Consider the following 25,206-nt stretch of genomic DNA (forward strand, 5'->3'; position numbering starts at 1 on the left):
CCGTGGCTTTAATTAAGGTATAGCCCCAGCATTTGCCTGGTGTGAAAATGGGAAACCACGGAAAACCATTTTCAGGGTTGCCGACAGTGGGGTTCGAACCTACTATCTCCCGAATACTGGATACTGGCCGCACTTAACAGACTGCAGCTATCGAGCTCGGTAGTTGACACATGGTATAACACCCATGTCAGAACTCAGAGTAGATATGATGTCACTCCCATCCAGCTACAAATGTTACATATTATGTTGAAACAGCCTAAGGCACATACGTAGAGGCATGATTTTTTCGCATTAACGATAAACGCGACAAAAAATATTTTGAAGCGATTTTGCGATATATTTATGAATCATATATTTCTGGTTAAGAAAATATGGATATTATGTTTGCGAATTAAAGCGATAAGGCCATTTTAAAGCGAAATTCAATTATTTCGTGATAAACGCGATATTACAGCGAAATCTGTAGTGAATAACGAACTTGACATTTTGTTCCAAGATTATGTAGGAAAAGAAAAGGAAGAGCAAACAAAGATTCATCAACAGGAAAGAAATATGTTATCATTAATGTTCTGGAAAATCTCTAAGACATGGGATCAAAGAAAAGGGGTTAGCTCCAGGCATCTTGCCAAACGAAATGTTGTTGTTGTGGTGGCTGGTAATCCCACCCCAGCCTGACTCCTCATGGCATTGTGCAATCCTGTAATCCCTAATGACGTCTACAATTAGCACAATAGACCGGTGTAAATCGGCTTCGTGGTCAGGCAAAATTAAGAAAGTGATCACAGACAGTAGTGAAGGATGGGTGGCTCGAGAAATGTTACGGTGCACAGCAGAGCTAAACAGTTTGCGACTGAAGGTTTATACGTTTCAGAAAGCAATATTTTTTTTTATTTTTTTTTATTTTTTTTTTTTTTTTGCTAGGGGCTTTACGTCGCACCGACACAGATAGGTCTTATGGCGACGATGGGATAGGAAAGGCCTAGGAGTTGGAAGGAAGCGGCCGTGGCCTTAATTAAGGTACAGCCCCAGCATTTGCCTGGTGTGAAAATGGGAAACCACGGAAAACCATCTTCAGGGCTGCCGATAGTGGGATTCGAACCTACTATCTCCCGGATGCAAGCTCGCAGCCGCGCGCCTCTATGCGCACGGCCAACTCGCCCGGTAAAGCAATATTTTAACGTGTAGATTTTGTAATGTTCGTATCCAGTGGGAGAAAAGATATACTGTCTCAAAACATTGTTTTAAAAATAAGGAACAGTCAGAACGTGAATTTAGCACTCCAACAGTGAAACGGCAGGCAACAATAGAACTCCCATTAGATATGCAAAAGAAAGCTAAGAGTGAAAAAATAGAATTTATTCACGAAACAACAGCGATGCTACTCAAAGCCAACATCCCGCTGGAGAAGGTAGACGACCCTGCAGTCCGGAAATGGCTTCAATCAATCAGTCAATCGATTAAACCTCCACAATCAACGATCAGTGATAGTATGACTAGGTTTTCTAAAGACCTCTTTCTGATAAAGATTTTTCTTTTTTCTATTGGTTAAGATTTGGAGACCTTCCCACAGCCAACCAACTAAGGAAAAAATAATTAATTTTAGAATTTCATTCAAGCGAAATTAAAGCGATACGGCAATGTCTATTTCGTGAAATAACGTGATAATTGGACCATGTTATGCATCACTAGACTAAGCGCCAAAACACCATTCTGAGATAATTGAGCTCAAAGTTTCCAGTCGATTAAAAATCCATTTATTGTTAAATTTTCCCAATTTTTTGCAATAAGTAAGAATTATAATTTTTGAACTTTTTTGTAAAACTTCAACCTAATTACTTATCAAACAACGCTAAAAATAAATAAAATGGTGGTTAGTCTATTTACGTTTGTTGTTTGATTGTGCATTTTTGTTTTGCATCAACAGACTAAGTGACTTTTAAGTCCTTTGGTTGCGTTATGCGTAACTAAACAGTGCATTTAGACTAGTCTGTGATAAAGCATAAGTAAACTACACGACATTTCTGAAATTTACAGTTCAATAAATAAATAATCATTTCACTATATTGGACACATAATCGTAAATGAAGTTGTAAATTACATTACCTAAGATACAAATCATTTGCGAAATCTACAATTTAACGTTATGGAATTATGAAATAAGTCGGTTATTTTTGCTCTCAAGACTTTTGTAAAATTCCTTTTCTTACCGGTAGTGTGAGGGAATAGCAATAACACGCACAGTTTTGCAATAAAAAGTACTTTATTCTTTACTAATTGGCACAAAACATAGTAATGTAATGTAAAACAACTGAATAAAAATGGAAATAATAAAGCTTTCAAGACAACAACAAATCCAAAATGAACCCGGACATTATGTATTTTACACTTTAAAGCTTTTTATTACCTGGCTTGAATCACAATACTGTAAAAAATGAATTATAGCAAAAGATACTTGATTAATCTTATAAACATAAACAAAACCCCTAAAATTAAAAGGTGCCATTGGAAGTCTTTTTCACTAATTAGCATGAAACACAATACTGCTCAGTAACTAAACAAAATTTAAGAAAGAAACATAAATGAAATCAAAATCTGTCATTATTCACTTTCTATTTCAAAGTCAAGTTGTCCAGTGAACCCATCAATATCGTCTCCCACACTATTACCGGTGAAAAAAGACCGATACACTGGTCTGGCATCTTCTGGAATCAGCGGCAGAAGAGACTTCAAGTCTTCAAGTTTGGGTCTTGAAATTGGTTTCCCTCCTGGCCACAGTTGAATTAAGCGTTCACTCAAATGAACTGGTTGCGCAGAAGTTCCTCTTTCCTTTCTTTTCTTTGAATAATTAATTCAACTCCAGTGTCCTGATTAAAGTCACTCTTCATGAAAATGCTTAGAGGTTTGTCTTTTCTGATTTCAAGTTCTCTCGATTTCAGCCAGTTTATTTTGGGATTTTCCATGTGAACTTTACGGTTTGTTATCTGTTTTTCCAGCATTTGTGTTCCAAAGAATTCTTTCTGTTCCATTCTGTGAACAGCCAAAGCATTCTTTCTACGACGTACTTTCATCACATTCATATAGTCATTCACAATGTACAACTGTTGTTGTAGCTTCAACGCGCACTCTATGTCTCCAAAATTGCTGTCGTTGGGCAAAAATCCTGGGAGAACATAGCGCAAAGTAATCTTTTCTAGCGTGGGGTGAGTTTCCAAAATCGTTCGTTTTCTTACCTGTAAAACCTCATAGTTATTAGAAATCCTTATTGCATTTGTAACAATGCGTTCGGTTCTTGCTCTGATAGCCTCCATTACTGGTACCATAATGTAGGAAATACAACAGCACAATCGTTTACCATGTAAACATGCACAGTAACAACATACTAGGTTAGTAAACACTACACAGCTGATGTTGTCTGGTCTGTTGTGAACCAGTGCAGCCACCTGTTTCGTTTAGCATCACTAGACCACAGACCGGTAAAAGGCGCTTGGTCTACTGTTGCATAACTAAACATTGGCTTATCGCTTTTGGTTTCGTGATGCAAAACACAAAATCAAACATAGGTAAATATGCACTTAGATTTTTCATATATTTTAAGGCAACTGTTACTAGGACATGTATGGTGATTTTTGTCCATTTAAGTTACGTTGTTTCTCAACAGAATGCGCACAAATATTGATTTTTACAAAATGGCGCTTGGTCTAGTGATGCATAACATGGTCCAATTAGTATCCTTCTCGCGAAATCATTCAAAAATTAATGCGAAAAAATCATGCCTCTACACATACGGATCTCCTTAAATATGATCTCATCGCTAAATGCACACAATGACAGTGATGACTCAACAGTTACTGTAATGGTATTGCAGCATATGTTGCAATGTCAAAAGTTTTCACAAAACATATATCCATATCTGATATCAGTTAGTCTCACTTAAGATTACTTTGATACAAAAAAAAAAAAACACACACACACACACTAAATTAACTACAATGAAGCAAGTGATAGTTAATTAATACATAGCGAAATAATAATAATAATAATAATAATAATAATAATAATAATAATAATAATAATAAATACTTCTAACAGGATTTGAACCGTTACAAAACACCTCCCTCATAAATAAATCGAAGAACAAGGAATTGATTGATTTATGAACAACATAATATATATAACACTAACATAGACACATATAAACACTTCTAAATGAGTATAAAACAATATATTATTATTTTTTAACACATCAATACATTTTATAAAATACCGGTGTCACTTATTTGAGAACTTTCTCTCACATTGTCATCATAGACACTGCCTTCGTGATGTACAGGCCGTACTGTACCTCCGATGACGTCACACAAAGAGGCGAACTGTTTCCTACGTCCGACCCGTGTAATGCAAGGACGTGGTGCATCTGTACCTTTTGTAATTATGAAATATTTACAAATGTTGTATTAATATAACAGGTGAGATCACTAAAACCTGTAATCGCATCATAACTCGTAAGTCAGGTCTATGTAATGTTAGGAGAAGTAGGTTTGAAGTGCGATCCATGCGATCAAAGCTTCAGTGCTTTAGTCGTCAATGTACCCAACAAATACTTATTATGCATTAATACAAATATGGAGACAACAAACGTGCAATAATAAACTTTACTTCCATACCTGTAGATGGCCATAAATACAGTAGCTTTCTTGGTTTTTTTAATTGTTGTTGACACTTCTGGCACCATCTTTTGAAGACTTTCTTGAGACCCTTTCTTCAACTCAAACATTTGTATCACTTTTTGTTTAGGAATAGCCCACGCTTTCCCAAATATTAATGCACTGATCAGCCATATCTCTTAGTTACTTCCCACATTCACGGAAACTGCCAAGGAATGGATTTTACTCACATTAAGTTTGGGGAGAAAAGGCAGCGCGTACTCAACATTACGAACCCAAGAAATAACCATATGTAGGTTCCATTGGTTACTGTCCACTTTTATACTTGTTCTGTATCAACAATAAAATGTTCTGCTGTAAATCTCTGTAACAAGAAAGTCAAAAGCAGAACTCATCATCAGCTCTGGAAAATGAGTGAAACATACACCTTTATTCTTCGTAACAGGTATTTTTTCAGTTGGGATTTTCGTTTTTCACAAAGGTATTTGCCCCCATACGATGAAAATGAAAATATTAATGTCTATTTACTTGTATAGTTGTAGTTTTGCCATGGTACGCACAAGATCTTAGCATTGTGGCAACTACGAACTTTCACACACTATATTTAAATTTGTAGCACATTATATTTCCACAAAAATGTGTTATACGATAACAATTAAATGAATAATTTACACGAGAAGTATTATGTCCTTTGAATTTACATTACTCACCACGTGAAGATACCATGCCTAACCTAAACTATGAAGTCTCATTATCTTAATAACAGCTGTTTACGTAAATTCTGATGTGATAAATTTAAAGAAAAACATGTAATATATTTAAATATACATTTTTGTCTCTCAACGGTCACAATTATCCTAAAAATGCTCACAATCCTTATGGATTACATTCACAAGTACAATTTGTAACATTCGCTTAGCTCGCCTCAATTGATCAGCTGATTGGCTTGGCACACTTTCTACAGTACGGCCTGTATATTACGAAGGCAGTGTCATAGATAACTCTTTAGTGTCCTGTTCTCTCCTTATCATACAATTCACAACAATAGGGTCTATAGCACTTAAATTTCCATGTACTGGAGTTCAGTGCACCAATATGACACTTGATTCACATGCAAATTCTCAGAAGTTAGTTTTATCTTATGCCAGCTTCTTACAAAAATAACAATCCTCTTAGTAATATCTCACCAAATCTTATGTGACGAACTTCTTTAAATTTCTGAGGTTATAAGTACCGACAATACTCCCTTCCTAACCTTTTAATGAATACACACACTTCCTGATATGGTTCACAATCGTGAAATACCCCTGATACAAAAGAAAGAATTTAGACATATTTCCCACCTCAGCTGATGATGGAAATGGAACTCTGAGTAGCACCTTGTCACCCAAACTGAATTCATCCAATTTTGCCCTTTTCTGCTGGCAAATGCATTTATTTCCTGCTTTGATTAAATTTTCCCTCACCAGCTGGATACAATAATCCTTTGATATTCCCTCTCCCAAGTCTAAACCTAGCATACTTGCAGTGTGATCGGTTGGCTTCCTACCATAATGAATTTCGTAAGGCGTACATCCCGTAGACTCGTGTAACGTAATATTACACCATCGTTCTACATCACCTAGTCATGAAAACCACGAACTGTGCTTATCGTGTACTTAGGCTCTAAATATCCTCCCAATCTCTCTCATGACCTGCTCGACCATATGACCTTGAGGGTATCGAATAGACGAATGTATGGTCTGAACACCCGGTTCATTCAACTTGGTAGTCCATATCTTTGAACTGAACTGACTGCCGTGATCTGATAATATTCTGAGTGGACATCCACACTCAGGAATGTATCTGTCAATAGCCTGAGTCAGGCAACCCCTTCCAGTATCTTTCCTCATGGGATTTACATATTTGCTGAAGGCATCAATCAAAACGAATACATTTCGGTATCCATACCGAGATTTTACTAGTTGCCCGAACAGACCTACGCATATAAGTTGACCTGGCTTGTCTACAATGACTACCTGCCGTAGGCCCTCTAACATTCTGTTAGGATGCTTACTGCATTGACATAGATCACAAGTCGCAAGTAATTTCCTAATACTCCTTCCCATATTCTTCCGCACAAAATTCCCTTGAATTGCATAAAGAACCTTGTTTACCCCAAAATGACAGAGTTCTTTATGGTAATACCAAATCGTATCTTCCTGTAATGACTTTGGTACACAAACTTTAAATAGTCCAGAATGACACTTCCTTGACAGGAAACCACTACTTAGTTTGTACTCATGTTTACCTTCCTTCACGACAACATCTGCCTCCTTGTGTCTTAGCAAGGTCAGGATAGTATACATCTCATCCTCTCTCTCTTGTTCCAACATGAGATGACATAACCGATTGACGGTTTCCACTAGATCACTTACAGTTTACTATGCATCTGTCTTCTACCTAACACAGCTTCTCAATCTTATATCGCGGCCCTTCCGACCCTTTATAATAAGGCAAGACACCAGCCAACATTATGAAACAATAATCAAGAAAGGGACCGCTAGATTAAGAAGATATTGAGAATGCTGCTGTTTCTAAAGCTTTAAATTTCATTGGTGTTTTTTTCTTGTCACAGGCTTTTCGCCTGCACGTTATATCAGGCTTGGTTTCTCAAAAATGTTTGCTCCCGCTCCCCTCCTGACCAATTCGATGTGATGGGTTTCTACAAGGATGATTTTCGACAGTGATTTCAACCTGTTTTTTTATTGTTACTAAACAATATTTTGTAAACTATGAGGTCCACAACCTCACCATGTGCTACTATTGTTCATTTCCATCTGCATCATTTGTTTTTTCATTCCTTTGTTTCTTAGGTTAACACAGTTTTTAGTTTCAATTATTATTTTAAATTAACACCTTTTCACTGAATTTTGTCGCAGTGAGTTTTTTGCTCCGCATATTGATGTAAATATTGTATATTTGTGCTAATTTTGTTTCCGTCTAGGCTCTCTTTTGTTTGTTATTTCATTTGCTCCTTCATTATGTTTTTAGCATTTTTTCAACTTATATTATGTAAATTATTTCAACCCCCCTCATTTTTCACTGAAGATGGCTCAAACGAGCCAAAACATGTTTGAATTTGTATACTCCGTCTAATGACGGAATATTTAATGTAATGAATTAGGAGGATGCTCTCATTTTTCACCTTTGTAAAGATCTCATTCTGTCATGTTGTCCATTACATACCCCACACGTACCAATATTCCTTATTTCTACATACCTGGACTCCATATTACCTGATAGATTTCTACTGAGGAAATCAGCTAAGACATTATCTTTACCCTCAATATGTCGAATAGTAAAGTCATATTCACTGATAGCCAAAATCCACCTTTGTCATTCTATTACTTGTTAACTTACATGTCTTAATTAATACTAACGCCTGGTGATCTGTCCATATCTCAAACTTATTTCCTAATACATCCTAAACTTACTTAATGAATAAATAATGGCTAAGAACTCAATTTCCGTAATGGTATACCTCTTTTCTGTCAAGCTGAGTCCTCGACTCGCCAAGGAAACTATACCCAAATTTTCTTCATCATTCCTCTGGCACAAACATCCTGAAATATCCTTTTCCGAATGCGTCAGTCATGAGTACAAACTCGCGATCAGGCATAGGGTATTTTAACATAACGGCATCATTAAAACCTTTCTTCAGCATAAGGAATGCCTCATCATGTTCAGCCACCCACTTCCATTTAGCTCCGCCTTTCAATAATCCTCTAAATGGCACTAACAACACTGCATATTGAATAACGAAACATCTAAAATAATTACAAACCCCTAAAAATGATTTTAATTCTTTAACATTACGTGGAGTACTCGTGTTGTTAATCTTCTCTTATCTCATTTGTTCTGGTTTTACCCCCTGTGCAGATACAGTATGCCCCAAAAATGTAACCTGTTGTGTGCAAAGTGTAGACTTATCCAGTTTTAATGTGAAGCTTCCCTCTCTAATTAATTTTCTGTAAAACTATGTCCAAATGTTCCATGTGTTCCTCAAAAGTGTGATATGCTATAACCACGTCATCAATATACATCATAACAAAATCCCCTGTATCCTGACCTGAAACACTAAACATAGCACTAATCAACGCTGCGGAAGATGTCTTTGCCCCAAATGGAACCCTGACAAAATGATACAAACAGTTCATATATGCGAAGGCTATGAGAGGTCTATCCTCTTTTCTGAGGGGAATTTGCCAAAATGATGGAAACCATGTTTTTCCTTCAAAATGTTGAATGAGTTTTTCCACTCTTTCAGGCCTCTGTTGGTCTGCCTCAATTCTCTGATTCATCAGCCTGCCATCGATACATCACCTTACAGACCCATCCCTCTTGGCAACAACAATTAAAGGATTAATACTATGGCTACAAGATGGTTCAGTTATTTCATAATCCAGCATAATGTTTATTTGTTCTTCAACGGCACTAGCATATTTAAGTGGAATGGGGTACTTAGGTCCCACAAATGATGAAAGGTCATGTACTACAAATTTGTGTTCATATACATGTGTTCTTCCTGGCTTATCATTAACCCTAGAACACTAACCCTATTTTGCCACACATTATTATTAACCCTTCGTAAATTTGACTACTCCATATTTATAATAGTTATATTTTCTATGTAGCAGCTTATATTTGGCAAGAATTTGGTTATTTAGAGTTCCTATGGTGTCATAAACTTAACATGATTCAAAATACATAGATATTAAATAATTTTATGTGATTATTTATTAAATATAGAAAACTTGACACACAAAAAATATTAAATGAACACGTTTTATAAGAAATGAATTTTATAACACAATGTATTCAAATAAACCCTTAAAATTATGAATGTGGGTTATTTACATCGCAAAGAAACCAAAACTATCAAGAAAATAAATAAATAAGTATAAATGTAAAAAAAGGCATGAAGAAACATTATACTTATAAGTTCACACTATCACTAACCGTTCGTCAATATGATGACACCCACCCAATCATTACAAGAATGAGCAAAGCTATCAACAATCGCTCATGCCAGAGTCAATAACTGCTCAAAAAAATCAGCTACACAAAATAGCGGCACGCACGCATGCACGGAAGGCAATAAACTATACCGTTCTGCTACCTACCATTGTAAAATTGATGAAGGGTTAGTGTTCTAGGGTTAAATATATCCCAATGCTCAACTATAATTGAACACAATTGGTCTTCCTGTAATTCACTCAAATTATTTCTCGCCACTGCCTCATACAGACTATTCCTCAAATCCTGTGGTGTGGACATGTGACACACATCAAAACACTTCCTCCCACTAGGAACACCTTCACTCGCCTCTCTTATATCTTTAATAGAACACACGTTACCAACACCTACCTCAGACCCATCGTAATTTACACATACTTCTTTAATAGTTTTCCCCCCAGGACAAACAAACACTACCTAAATCAAAGTCTAATCTAGCTGCATGATTTGTAAGCCAGTCAGCTCCTAAAATAACTGAATACACAAGGTTTGGCACAACAAGGCATGGCTGAAAGTTACATTTATTTTCAATTGTGATTGGTACTGCTATCATTTTATTGACTCTCTGTGATTTACTACCAACAGCTGTTATAATGAATGTTTGCCTCACAGGAATTTTCATTATATTCTGACTTTCTTCCTGAACTTCCTCATAAAGCTTGGAGCTAATACATGACCTTTCACTAATAAAATCTAATAGTACCTTCACTTTCCTTCTCCATATCATAATTTCTATCATTGGAGTTATTATCTCACTACTTATATCCTCAGTATTATAACTAGGTACTTACATCACTTAACAGATCACTCCTTATGTCTAAATTAATACTACTAATAATCACTTTATTATCTATGACTACGTCATTACTTAAAACATTTGACTTATTATTACTTAGGTCACAATCACGTTGTTCTCTTAAATCTACTTTCTTTTCACACTTATTTACCTACCTGTTTCTGACAACTTATACCTTCGGACTGTCCATGTGACCTACTTATCCAGTCCGCTGAGAGTTTAAAGTGCTCTGGCTTGATGATGACTCCTGAATAACATTCGTATTAGGCCTATTACTACTTCTTTGACTATTTTCTCCAGAATTTCTCACATAATTCACATGTTCACACCTCCCATTTTCGGATTGTCTCTGGTAACTCTGCTGACCCCTATCACTATTGAAATTTCTATTAATCCTCTGCTGATCATAATTATTACCTCTCCTTTGATAATTATCTGACCCGTTTTCCTCTCCCTCTACTGTTCTACTTTGCGGTCGATCACCACCTACGCTACTATTCAGACCCTCAAAACTATCTAATAATACCTCCATTTCTTTGATAGTAGTGACTTTTTGCATACAGGCAGCTTCCCTAATCCTATCAGAATAATGTTTTAACATAATCCTTATGATATCAACTTCTGCCCCAATACTGTTAAGATTCTTCCATATGAGCACGTGTGCCAGAAAATATTCTGTCATAGACACTCCCTCCTTTTGTCTATATTTACCAAACATAATACATTCTCTTTCACGACCTTGTACATTTTCATCCCAAAACTTGTCAATGAACTTCTCTTTAAATTCTCGTAAATTAGACATATTATTATGGTACACTTGAGACTATGTTTTACTTTTACCGATAAAGGCATTCGACAAGATCTCCAACACATATTCCCATTCGATAATATTATCCCTCAACATACTTTTAAATCTTTTCTTGACTAATTTTACAAATTCCATAGGATTGAACTGTTTTCCAGAAAACTTAGGCAAGTCTTGGTCCCTATTGTATAAGCCACTTGTTACTACTATTTCTCTTGTAGTCTGACCTTCTCTAATTTCTTGCCATACTACTCTCTGGCAATTCAAAACGGTTTCTTCCGCTACTCTATCAGCATTCTCTTTCATTATTCTCAATTCTTCCTGTAATTTTTCCTCTTTCTCTGTCACCTTCTGTGACAGAGTTTCCTGTTTGTTCTGTAGTTCACTGACCCGCCCAAGCTTCCTTTCCACCTGTTCAACTCTACTGACACATTCCCTCGTATCTTGCACAACTGCATTATGGATCTTATCTAATCTTTTCTCTATGATCTCGTGAATTTCTTCCCAATTACTAGACATCTTATTGCTTAACTGTACGATATTGTTGTTATTCTCAGTACACGTTCCCTTGACTTCCTCAATCTGAGTATGAAGATTGCTCTGACTCAACTCCATTTCAACTCTAATTTCAACAGACTCTTTATTTAACTTATTTTCTAACTTAAATATTTGAACAGTTACCTCTAATATCTTAGCATCTATCTTTCAATTTAGTGATTCACTTAACCCATCTACTTTATTATTGATCGCACTGTTACTACTAATCAATTGTTCGATTTTGCTACAATTTTTGTTACTACTACCAATCACTTCTTCCATCTGTTTCTTACTATTTTCATTATTAATATCAATCTTTTCCTCCATTCGTTTATTACTATTTTTGTCAATACTAATTATTTGTTCCATTTTGCTACTTAACTGTTTACTTATAGAGTTAATCTGTTTATTACAATTTTCATTACTAGTATCAATCAGATTCTTACAATTTTCATTACTGAGCTTGGTCATTCTGGCCATCAGCAAATTATAAAGATCTTGGTTCATTCACCCTGTGACTTTCTTTTGAGTTTCAGTGTACTTCTAAACTTCTGCACTCTACTGAATTACCTCAGAACCTTCCATTGTGTTCATCAGCTCCCTATTCTCAACCTCACCTTGGATGTCCGTAGAAGCAACGGCCTCCTTTTCCATCTTTGGTTCACTAGTAATAGTATGCGATCTTAAATTGATTGTGGTATAGTTAGTATGTTAAGAAAATGGTTTTGCACACATTTGTTTGTGTACCAGCTACAATGAAATAACACAATGTACTCATTTTTGATTTTGATTCATCAGCCATTCTTACTTTGACAGCATCTGAATGGTTTGTAAATAAGAGAAATACAGATTATGGTGGTGCTCAAACGTATGTCAGCAAAATAGGTAAAGAAAGACTTTGCAAAAGAGTCTGAGCTCCATGCACATGTCATATGCAGTGTCGTTCAAAATTATCTGAAGCACAAAGGAAAGAGATACATGACTAGTAATGAGAAACATCAAAATTATAATATGAAAATACAATTTATATCATCATGCAATGAAAGGAGACTGAGATTGGCTGATGAATCAAAATCAAGAGTGAGTACATTGCGTTATTTCATTGTAGCTGGTACACAAACAAATGTATGCAAAACCAAGTTTCTTAACATACTAACTATATCACAATCTGAAATAAAAAGAGCTTTCAAGAAACATCAGGAGAAAGGACTGGTGCAAGAAGACAAAAGAGGTAAACATGTGCCCAACAATAAAAGTAAACAACATGTAACTGATTTGGTTGTATCTGGTATTTTGACTCCCAAGTTATGAAAGCCACTACATTTGTGAATGATCAAAATGGAATTATCTGAGTTAAGACTAGAGTGTACAAAAAATGTATGATACTGATACTGATACTTTATTATTTTTCTCTAGATCTACAGTAACAATTACCCATTTGATCCATTAAATGAGAAAAATAATAATGTCCAGCCTATGCCAATATTCACTCTTTCAAAACTCCACATACTGTACAGAAAAGGAAAAGAAAAATAATAATAATACTAAAATAATAATAAGAATAATAATTAAATGTACCCCTTGGACATGCCATGAAATTTCTCGGATACTCCGGAAACGTAACCCCCAAAGTGAGGGTTACCATGGCAGTCATCCTCGGCCCTTTCGTGCCACGTCCAGCGTCTCCCCTGAATATTTCTATTGTCTTTCCAGAATGTGCAGTTTAAATAAAATATAATTTAAAGACAAATAAAGTTGAAATAAAATAAGTGGCATTAAGTATGTCAAAGACCTTCATGCCCTCTTGATTAGACAGGCAAACCCTTGCACATTGCATTCCTCTTACCTTTTTACTTGACCCACTCGAGGTTGCTGAGTCCAGACTTACGTTACATCACCAGTCGGGTATGTGTACCTCATCATAATGTCCTCGCTACACTTACATTCTGCCATTATGTATTCTGCTCACGTTGCAACTTTATCCTTGTACTACTTACTACTTACTACAAATCACAATGTCTTTCATCTGAAAATATAAATTATTATTTTCATTCTAGAAGTTTCCTTCATCTTGCTTTAGAAGATTCCGTACAAGTTTATAACAAAAAAACTATTTTTCCCATACTCTGAAAATCGGCTTGCAAAACACTTGGAAATCTCAAAACATTATCGTTAGGAAATACTTCGACAAAATTTCTTTACAAATTCTTTGACACATTTAGAAAAATCTTTTAGGAAATTCTAGACAAAATTGTTTGAAAATTCTTTACAAATTTCTTTGGAAATTCTTTGGCATATTTCCCCTCTTTCATAGATTTTGTTCAAATGTATTCATTTTACAGACCATATGAAACGATATCTCACTAACTAATACATTGTGGATAGATAGAGTATCACGTAGCAAAACGCACAATCAACATAAATTACAATATCATTGGATAATAAATCACACGAAAATCACTGAAAGAATAAACACTCCTGGAAACACAGGGTTAAGCTGTCATGCAATAACACAATCTCCCTCAACTGTTTATCAGCAGATTTTATCACACTATTGAGGATATTATTTTTTTTATTATTATTATTTATTATTATTATTATTATGTCCCCCTTCAGAATTAGGTTGAAGACCCTCGCATTATTAGCCAATAATAGTAAAGATTCACCATGACTTGTGTTAAACGACAAAATAGGATGAGTAAAAGAATAGCATCGAAGAAATAATCATCACCACCATCGGTTAGGGAACTTTGAAGAACGCGCTCATAACCCTCAGGAAAAAAGAAAAATAATACTCGAGTCATACATTACACAATACCAGTTGTTGAGCGGAAAACTATTATTATTCCCTGAACACTTAATTATATCACCATAAATCACTATAATCTTCACGACTAACATGTACCCTAGCGGTCCCTTGTCGTCAGTTCAGTCCTACCAAAAGCTTCAATTTTCGAGCACATTTACCAGTCTACAGGACATTGTTGAGCTGACGGAATTTCGAGTAATATATTATATTACTAACAAAACGGTGTTCATAGGCCACGTTTATTCTCGAAGGTTCTCTTTCGATGGTCATCCTCCCTTGTAGTTCTTACTGGAACATTCTACAAATTTCTGCAGCAACGCTCGGCGTAATGAGTGCGCTGAATGTCCGTGGTTTGGAAAGTTCCACCCGGGAAAATGTGCGGCAGTAATAATATCGCACTATACTGAATTGATTTTACGAAAATGTGAATTAGCACTCTTTAATAATAGTCGTCGTGCAGTACAAGAGGTGAACAGTTAATGTCACTATTCGCTGACTCTCCTGTAACTATATCGTTTGACTTCCTTTGGGTAACTCAACTGTTCGACTTCCTTCTAGAAACTCTCGTGTTCGACTTCTTTCTAGAAAGATCCTCTGACCATCCGACACCTTCACTGATTTTCATTGGCTGTCAGCTATCCTGCAACATCATTCGTCCTTCAAACTTGTGAGCAGATTTCTCTGGAATGTTGCTCCCCCTTGGCTATCGGCTCGCTAGGTGACGTAACTCTGTGACGTGGTGACCTTCACCGGCTGACCCAGTTCTCACTCGTCCGCAGCAGAACGGCACGGTGATCAGCTGGTGCTCGCTCACACGTAAACCCGTATAATATATTACAAAATTTTACCAACTTACCAAAATTCAATAAAACACCATTTGGACGGGTACAGTACATCACAAGTGGTAAAACCATAGCCCTTACTATACGGATCTTTGTTGTTAATGTTATGTCTCTACTCCTTAAGATATTGTCAAGATTGGTCATTGCCTTTCTACAAAGTAGCAATTGTCTGTTGATTTCATGGCTACAGTCAGCATCAGCAGAAATCTGTGAGCCAAGATAGTTGAAAACAGAGACTACCTCCATTTTTTCTCCTCCTTCATGCCATCAACATTAGTCCAGCCTTTGAACTTTCTTCTTTCACTTTCAGTAAGAGGGTTTTCAAGTCTTCTTCATTTTCTGCCATCAGGATAGTATCAGCTGCATATCTCAGGTTGTTTATATTTAACCCAGCTATTTTGATTCCTCTTTCTTCTTCACCTAACCCCACATTCCTTATAATGTGTTCCGCATACAGATTGAAAAGGTAAGGTGACAATATACAGCCTTGCCGTACTCCTTTCTGAATCTTGACCCATTTAGTTGTTCCATATATGGTCCTCATCATAGCTTCTTGGTCAGAGTATAAGTTCCGTATGAGGTTAGTGATATGATCTGGTACTCCCATGTGTTTTAGTACTTTCTGTAATTCATTATGATCGATGCAGTCAAAGGCTTTAGCATAATCAATAAAGCAGGGATATACATATTTCTGCAATTCTCTTGCCAAGTAATTACTGCCAACATGTAAAGGTGCCTTGCGACTCCATTCTTGACAAAAACCATTCATTTTCATAAAAGAAATAGTTGGACTCTATATTATACTATGTTTGATTCGTCTGACAATTTGGCCGGCCTCCTTCCCAATTTGGGATGAGTCAAAGGTAAAAAAGAATTGGCAGTGAAATAGCATCGACAATTCTAAAATGGACAGATGCCTCTTCACTGGCAACAGATGTTGACACTATTACTATATGGTCGGACAACTGTTATGGGCAAAACAAGAATATGTGCCTTAATATGTATCTATTATTATCCTCAACAAATATTCTCAAGTGAAAGAAATAAACTTAAAATTCATGTGTAAAGGTCATACACATATGGAAGCTGATATGGTATATGTAACAATTGAAATGAAACATAAGAAAACTCCCACAATGACAAGCTTAACTCCGTGGGAATGGCAACAGCCCATGTGACAATGTTCCCCAAAATACCATGTTAATTTAGAAAGGGATGACTTCAAGAATTATTAGATACTCTACTCTGCTTCTAGGACTTCATTCATTATTGTTCCCAAAGTCAGTGTTGAAAGAAGCCATTTCTAATCTCTCAGTTTGTTCATTTACAAGCTAGACAAAACACAATAGCAATTCTTTACTACAAAATCATACTTTGAAGACACCACTTTCCAAGCAGTAAGAGACGTGCACAGAATCTCAATCACTCCAGTTCCAATTTCAACTCAATAATACAATGAAGTCATGGACTTGCTGAAAATTTTACATTCATATTGCCATGATTACTACAAAACTTAACATCATTCTACCAGTAGAGTTGATTATCCTGCCAAGAGCCTTCATTATCATATTCTTTATGCTTAATGTAAACTTTAGTACTGAATAAATACAAGTTCCTTTGTCCTTAACGACAAGTCCATAATTTAATAGCTGTAAACAATCTTTTGACTACACCTAAAATAACTTTACCGAGTATATGCATGAACAGCAAGAAAACACGTACGGCTTCCTTCATGCTTTGTCCACATAATAGATTTTTTGAATTGGTGCTTTAACTAGCCCTCAAGTAAAATTGCTAATATGTGACTTAGGACACTTTACTTCTGACATACAAAATTATAAATGCTATTTCAATTAAATACATAAAATATAAACTGTCTGAAAAACAAGGACATTAGGCAAGATTCAAATATCTTCCCCTTATATAGGGTCTTTATTTATGCTTGGAAGGGAATTTATAAGTTAAGAACTTCATTTTCCCGTATTGAACTGAGATTCACAATTAGAATTAGAGAAGGTTCAACCTATTCAATACAAAGTGTGTTGTACAAGGTGTTCACAACATATTATTTATTATTACTATTACCGGTTTCGACGCTTAATGGCATCATCATCAGCTAGAAATCACAAAGTGGGCAGGGTACATAACATAAAATTGTATAAATGATACTTGCATTGCAAAGTACAAATGACTGACTGTTTTTACATTAAGAGCTACATGAATGATGAGTAAAATGTGATGGCATAATATAACACATAGAGGTGTTATAATCTAATGAGGCAGGTAGGTATTGTACAATAAAATTGGTCTGATGAATGAGAGTAAAAGCTTTAGTATAATAATAAAACGATGCGGTAAAATTGTCCACTCTTCTGTTGTTATGAATGGAGATATATAAGTCCAGATCCAGTGTTGTGTGTGGTTGGCAAGACCATCAATTATTTGTTTAAGGCCGGTACACCTGATGTTGAGTGGTTGAATAAGGTTGAATTTTGAGGTCGTCTCAGCTCAACATAGGTGATGAAGCTTAAAAGGAAGAAAAGCTAAGAATGAAATGGATAGCTAAAAATGGGTTCGCGGCCAAATGTGATGGAATATGGGACTCACCTTGTTCAGCGTGCTAGATGTGTGTAGTGAGAAGGGTTGTGGACGAGTGAGATGGATGTGAGTAAGTTGAGTGTGAGTAGAGGTGAGGTGGGAGGGGCAGGAAAAGGAGAGGGGGGAAGGAGACAGGAGGGGAGTGGAAGGGATGGGAAGGCAGAGTTTAAGGCGGGTCAGGGGGATGGAGTGGTGGTAGTGTGCGACATAGGAAAGTGTTGTGCAGAGCGTAAAAGATTGATTTCTTCTTCGTAGATTTGATGCCTCTAAAGACTTCGATTAGGAAGTCGAAAAGAATATTATGTTTTTCTGAAATTTCATTGAGGTTTAGATTGGGATTGAAAAATTGATCTAAATGAATAAAACAGTTTTCCGTAACATAAGAGTAAAGGGCCTTTTTTATGTTCTTGAGAATTTCTAGGTCTTGTTCTATGGTAGTGAAATTATGCTTTGAGTCATGTATGTGTTGGCCTATTGCAGAAAACCTATTATACTTAATGGCATTGACGTGTTCTAGGTATCTAACTTTGAAACTTCTTCCGGTCTGTCCGATGTACGAGGAAAAACAGTTATTGCATTTGGAACGATAAACACCTGACTTTGCATGAATGTCGGATTTGTTTATTGACTTGGAATTGTGCACTATTTCTATATTTCTATTGTTGGTTCTGTACGAAATTTTAATATTACCGTATGTTTCTTGAAGATGTTAGTTAAACTGTGTATGTTTTCATTGAAAGTGAAAGTGGCGTATAGGGCGGGATTAGGTCTTTCTTTGGTTAATGTTGACTTTAGTCTGTGTTTACATTTGTTGATAATGCATTCTATGAATGAGGAATTATATCCGTTATATTTAGCGATGGCACATATGGTATTCAGTTCTTTCTTTAGATTTTCCTTAGATAACAGTATTTTTAATGCTCGGTCTACTATACTGTAGTAAGTGGCGCACTTATGTGTGTATGGGTGTGTGGAGTCTCTTCTGATAGTTGTCCCTGTTTGTGTTGGTTTTCTGTAGATATTATATTCTAGTGAGGAAGGCAGTCTCTTAATTGTAAGGTCTAAAAAATTTATTGAGTTATTGAACTCGGACTCCAATGTAAATTTTATATTAGAATCTATATTGTTTAAATTGTTGAGGGTGGTAGCTGCACTTACCGTTCTGTCTTCTAGAATAACCAGAGTGTCATCGACATATCTGGACCAGAAAAGTATGTTTGAGAAGATATTATTGTTATTAATTGCCGTGTCTTCTAGGGAATCTATGTAAATCTCCGCCAAAATTCCTGAGGCTGGCGACCCCATAGCTAGTCCATCTTGTTGGTATATACATTTGTCAAATGTGAAATAGTTGTTGTGAATCACTAGTTTTAGGACCTGCATAAAATCCTGGATCTCGAGTTTACTTAGCCCACTATGTGCTTTTAGGTTATTTTGAATTATGTGAAGGAGTTTTTTAGTGTTAATGCTGGGATACATATTGTTGATATCAAATGAATGAAGGGTGTGAAAAGGTTGTATTTTAAATTTGTTCAGTTTTTCGATTAATTCAATAGTGTTTTTTACGGATTTTTTCGACTGAAATTTATAATTTTTACTAAGGAATTTCTGTATGAATTGGGCTAATTTGTATAATGGGCTAGGTCTGTAGTTAATGATGGGGCATATGGGGACGCCGGCCTTATGGATTTTGGGGAAAGCTTTGGCGGTAGGCAGACCGGGATTCATATTAAGTAATCACGTTTTTTCTTGTTCTGTAAAAAGGAATGATGTATTTTTAAAGTTTGTTTTAGGAGACATTGGATTTGCTGAGTTGGATCTTTTATAACTATGGAGAAGGAGCCATTATTGAAAAAACTTTTTGTTTTTTCAATATAATCGGTTTCATCCAAGACAACGGTTGTATTGCCCTTATCGGCTTTTGTAATGATAAGGTCGTGATCTTTAATGTTCTTCGCGAGTTTAGTGATATGTTCTCGTTCTGCGAAGGTTTCTTTGTATATACTACTATTAGTGGGTGTTGTTTTGTTTGTTAGGTTATGGATTTTGTTTAACTTCCGTTTAACGTCCAATCTGACCTCATCTTGTAAGTCTGAAGGCATTTTGTTTATGGCTGTTTCTGATTCTATGACTAGTGTGGTAGCGATATTAACTTTATTTGGATTTGGCCAGTTGTTTTTTGGTCCTTTTTCAAGGATCTCGTTTTCCTTGTCTGATAGTTTTATTTTTGTCAAGTTAACTACTGGGGGTGAAAATGTTCTATTAAAGACTCTTGGTCACGGGTAATCGGTTTTTTAGAAATTTTTGTAGTTGGTCTGTTTAGCCTTGCGTTATTTTTGAGATTGTTAAGTTTCTTCTCATGTGTTGCTTGTTTTTGCACCAGTATGCTGAATAGATTTTCCGCGAGTTTTGTTTGAAATATGTCCCATTGAGCTTTCGAAAGTAAGTGCACTGTCTCAAGGTGTGTCTCATATAGTTTATTGTTCAAGAAAGATTTTTTTCTTGTATAAGAAATTTCATTCTTAAGCCAAATTTTATGTACTTTGATTTGGAGTTTTGAGTGTTGAGGGGATTTACGTTGTATTTTTTTCAAGTTAGTTTTGAGAAAATTTGGAGTTAAATTGTATGATAAACATTGTTTCAAGAAGTGAATGTCCTTGCCCAATTTTAGCAATCTTTATTTTTAGGCCCATGTATTGGTGGACTTTGAATTTTGCTTGGTTAGCTTTGTCATTATAAGTTAAGAACTTCATTTACCCGTATTGAACTGAGATTCACAATTAGAATTAGAGAAGGTTCAACCTATTCAATACAAAGTGTGTTGTACAAGGTGTTCACACCATATTATTTATTATTACTAGTACCGGTTTTGACGCTTAATGGCATCATCATCAGCTAGAAATCACAAAGTGGGCAGGGTACATAACATAAAATTGTATAAATGATACATGCATTGCAAAGTACAAATGATTGACTGTTTTTACATTAAGAGCTAGATGAATGATGAGTAAAATGTGATGGCATAATATAACACATAGAGGCGTTATAGTCTAATGAGGCAGGTAGGTATTGTACAATAAAATTGGTCTGATGAATGAGAGTAAAAGTCTTAGTATAATAATAAAACGATGCGGTAAAATTGTCCACTCTTCTGTTGTTATGAATGGAGATATATAAGTCCAGATCCAGTGTTGTGTGTGGTTGGCAAGACCATCAATTATTTGTTTAAGGCCGGTACACCTGACGCTGAGTGGTTGAATAAGGTTGAATTTTGAGGTTGTCTCAGCTCAACATAGGTGATGAAGCTTAAAAGGAAGAAAAGCTAAGTTAATGAAATGGATAGCTAAAAATGGCTTCGCGACCAAATGTGATGGAATATGGGACTCACCTTGTTCAGCGTGCTGGTTGTGTGTAGTGAGAAGGGTTGTGGACGAGTGAGATGGATGTGAGTAAGTTGAGTGTGAGTAGAGGTGAGGTGGGAGGGGGAGGAAAAGGAGAGAGCGGGAAGGTGAGGCGAGGGGAGTGGAAGGGATGGGAAGGCAGAGTTTAAGGCGGGTCAGGGGGATGGAGTGGTGGTAGTGTGCGACACAGGAGAGTGTTGTGCAGAGCGTAAAAGATTGATTTCTTCTTCGCAGATTTGATGCCTCTAAAGACTTCGATTAGGAAGTCGAAAAGAATATTAGGTTTTTCTGAGGTCTAAAAACTGTATTGAGTTATTGGACTCGGACTCCAATGTAAATTTTATATTAGAATCTATATTGTTTAAATTGTTGAGGGTGGTAGCTGCATTTACTATTTTCTTCCTTTTAAGCTTATCACCTATGTTGAGCTGAGACGACCTCAAAATTCAACCTTATTCAACCACGCAACGTCAGGTGTACCGGCCTTAAACAAATAATTGATGGTCTTGCCAACCACACACAACACTGGTTCTGGACTTATATATCTCCATTCATAACAACAGAAGAGTGGACAATTTTACCGCATCGTTTTATTATTATACTAAGACTTTTACTCTCATTCATCAGACCAATTTTATTGTACAATACCTACCTGCCTCATTAGACTATAATGCCTCTATGTGTTATATTATGCCATCACATTTTACTCATCATTCATCTAGCTCTTAATGTAAAAACAGTCAGTCATTTGTACTTTGCAATGCATGTATCATTTATACAATTTTATGTTATGTACCCTGCCCACTTTGTGATTTCTAGCTGATGATGACGCCATTAAGCATCGAAACCGGTACTAGTAATAATAAATAATATGTTGTGAACACCTTGTACAATACACACTTTGTATTGAATTGGTTGAACCTTCTCTAATTGTAATTGTGGAAGGAAATTTCTCGCTCGACCTTGGCCGCCAGTGACGGTTCAGTTGCCGGCTACTGCACGTGCATATGTACGGCAGAATACAGTGCTCAAAATCATTATCATGCATTATCATGCGTTTATCATGCATTTTTCTCACCATTTTTACAGTTTATGCTGAAAATGTTCCCCATGCGCTGCCAAAGTAATCAGCATCTCCTAGAAGTTTTTGGTTACTCTACCAGGTTCTTCAGTACTGATGGATGCAATTGCAACTCGTATATTGTCTTTAAGTTAATCTAGTGTGTGAGGGTTGTTCACATAAACTACATTTTTTAACATTCCCCACAAATAAAAATCACATGCTGTTATATCTGGGCTACGAGGGGGCCACAGATTTTTACTTATGATCCTCGTACCAAACACACTTCAGTAAGGGGATAACGACCTTTACGTCTATTTTTATTGTTTACTGATTCTGTAAGTTTGAATCTCTTGGCCAGTTGTTTTATTGTCCGATTGACAGGAATGTGTCTTCCTGGAAATTTCGCTCAAAACTATTGTCTTGTCCTAGCGCACGATTTTCTGCACTTAATGTAAGTATTATGCAGATATACATGCTCACGTAACAAATATTTCACATACATTACAGCACTTAAAACACTATACAATACGACATACAGTACGCAGTAGCTTCATTGAACAACCTACTATCTTGGAGTTCAGCTCTCAACAACTGCAGAGTGCTGGAAACCGCACGCACCAGCGGCCGGTAGCGACCTGTCATCGGAGGCCAAGTTTGAGGGATAAACTCCCTTCCAAGCATAAATAAAGACCCTGTATATAGCAAAATTCAGCAGTACAGGACAGATTGGGCAGAATATCAGAACAGAATGGAATGGCTATTTCTTATTGATAATGCAGTTGAAGATTCAAGATGCCAGGAAAAATCAAACAGGCTGCAAAGAAAGAGGTAATATTGTGTGTATAATAAGACACGTCAAGAAATAGATAGATATATGCAAAAATCAAATGCACAGGTTTGTAGTCTAATCAGACTTTTGACATGGTGATCATAGCCAGAAGACCTCCACTTTTAAATGGAATCCGAACCACAGGGATGTAACTTTTCATCTAAAAAATACCACATATACTGGCTGCAATTCAAATTATGACCATCTTCGTAACAAGTTAGTGAAAATGTCATTCTTCTAGCACACTTTTGTAGACAAATTATGGACGTATGAAGGGGGAAGAAAAGAGGGGTAAATAACTAGAAATGCAGGGATGAAAGTTAAAAAGAAGAAAGAAAGTAATAATAATGTTATTTGCTTTACGTCCCACTAACTACTCTTTTACGGTTTTCGGAGACGCCAAGGTGCCGGAATTTAGTCCCGCAGGAGTTATTTTACGTGCCAGTAAATGTACCGACACGAGGCTGACGTATTTGAGCACCTTCAAATACCACCGGACTGAGCCAGGATCGAACCTGCTAAGTTGGGGTCAGAAGGCCAGCGCCTTAACCGTCTGAGCCACTCAGCCCGGTGAAAGAAAGTAAGCAGTATGAGATGGTCGCTAGCCTGTGACAAGTCATTCAACAAAAATGAGTCCATCAGTCAGCTGCACACGGTTTGAGGCTTGTAACTGTGAACTGTTCTGGAACAACACAGCACCAAGAGAAGCAACTTTGGGGACCAGGAGTTTGATGTGTCGGTGCGCAGTGTGACTCCCTGAATGTGTATTATAATCTGTATTTTTAGTTTTAAGAACCCTGATAACCCATCAAGAGAAGGAACTAGCTTAGAATAGCTGGACATTCAGAAGTATATCCAAACACCTTGGCCTAAGTGATGCATATTATCAAGTTATGGCATTTAGGAGATGAGTGTGTTCGCAGCTGTCCTGGGAATGGTTTAATGTATTTTTCCATTTTCACTTCCAGGTAAATGCCAGTACAGCTCCTATTCACATGCCACAGCCAATCCCTCCCACCTCCTTACCCAATTTCATTCAGCACCATTCATTTCTTCTTCATCAACTACTGGCTGTTAAATCGTACCATATCACTTCATCTCACCTCATCGCTGACCCCATTTCAGGAAACTGGACTAAGGGGTAAACATACAATTATCAGTTAACTCCTTCATCCATACCTCTTCATTTACTATTTTATAGATATTATTTATTTATAATTTGTTCATAATTTTGTGACAGTATGTGGCTTGTTGTACACTTTCAATGTTTAAACAGTTGCTTACTTACTAACCAACCCTTATCATATTATACTAATAATATGTACTGCTTCATATACAGTTTAATGTAATTATACATTTTTTCTGAAGCATTATGAGTATTACAGGGGAAAATACAATTACAAGGACCTCCAAAGGAACTAATGGACAGTAATAATCACTTTACAAAATTTCTTGCTGATAACGCAGTTGAAGATACAAGATGCCAAGAGAAATCAAAGGATGTTGCAAAGAAACAGGTAATATCATATGTATAATTAGATACATTAATTAGATAGATAGACAGATAGATAGATAGATATGATATCATTGTGCACTGACTTTTGTTAGGTCTCTGTATCATCTAAGAATGCATTATTGCCTGGATTGTTGTTTATATTCCATCCCAGGTAATAATACTGTACTTTCTCTTTCAATAACAACCACCACCACCATGATTTATTTTGAATTTAGCTTTAAGTTTAGCTCTCTAACCCAGACAGGTCACATTCACTTCATGAACGTGAGAAGTCATGCTGGGTCCCTT

At 36.2% G+C, this 25,206-nt stretch overlaps 1 protein-coding gene across 1 annotated transcript in view; it reads left to right on the forward strand.

Moving 5' to 3' along the window:
- LOC136866831 (ATP-binding cassette sub-family C member 4) overlaps window positions 1–25,206 on the forward strand; it is a 288,334-nt gene that overhangs the window by 115,881 nt on the left and 147,247 nt on the right. The window contains exon 11 of the mRNA XM_068226858.1: window positions 24,788–24,919. Coding sequence (XP_068082959.1) covers window positions 24,788–24,919 — 132 coding nt within the window. The remainder of the gene's footprint in view (window positions 1–24,787; window positions 24,920–25,206) is intronic.

This window comes from Anabrus simplex, chromosome 3 (assembly GCF_040414725.1).
Source record: "Anabrus simplex isolate iqAnaSimp1 chromosome 3, ASM4041472v1, whole genome shotgun sequence".
Classification (NCBI taxonomy): Eukaryota; Metazoa; Arthropoda; class Insecta; order Orthoptera; family Tettigoniidae; genus Anabrus; species Anabrus simplex.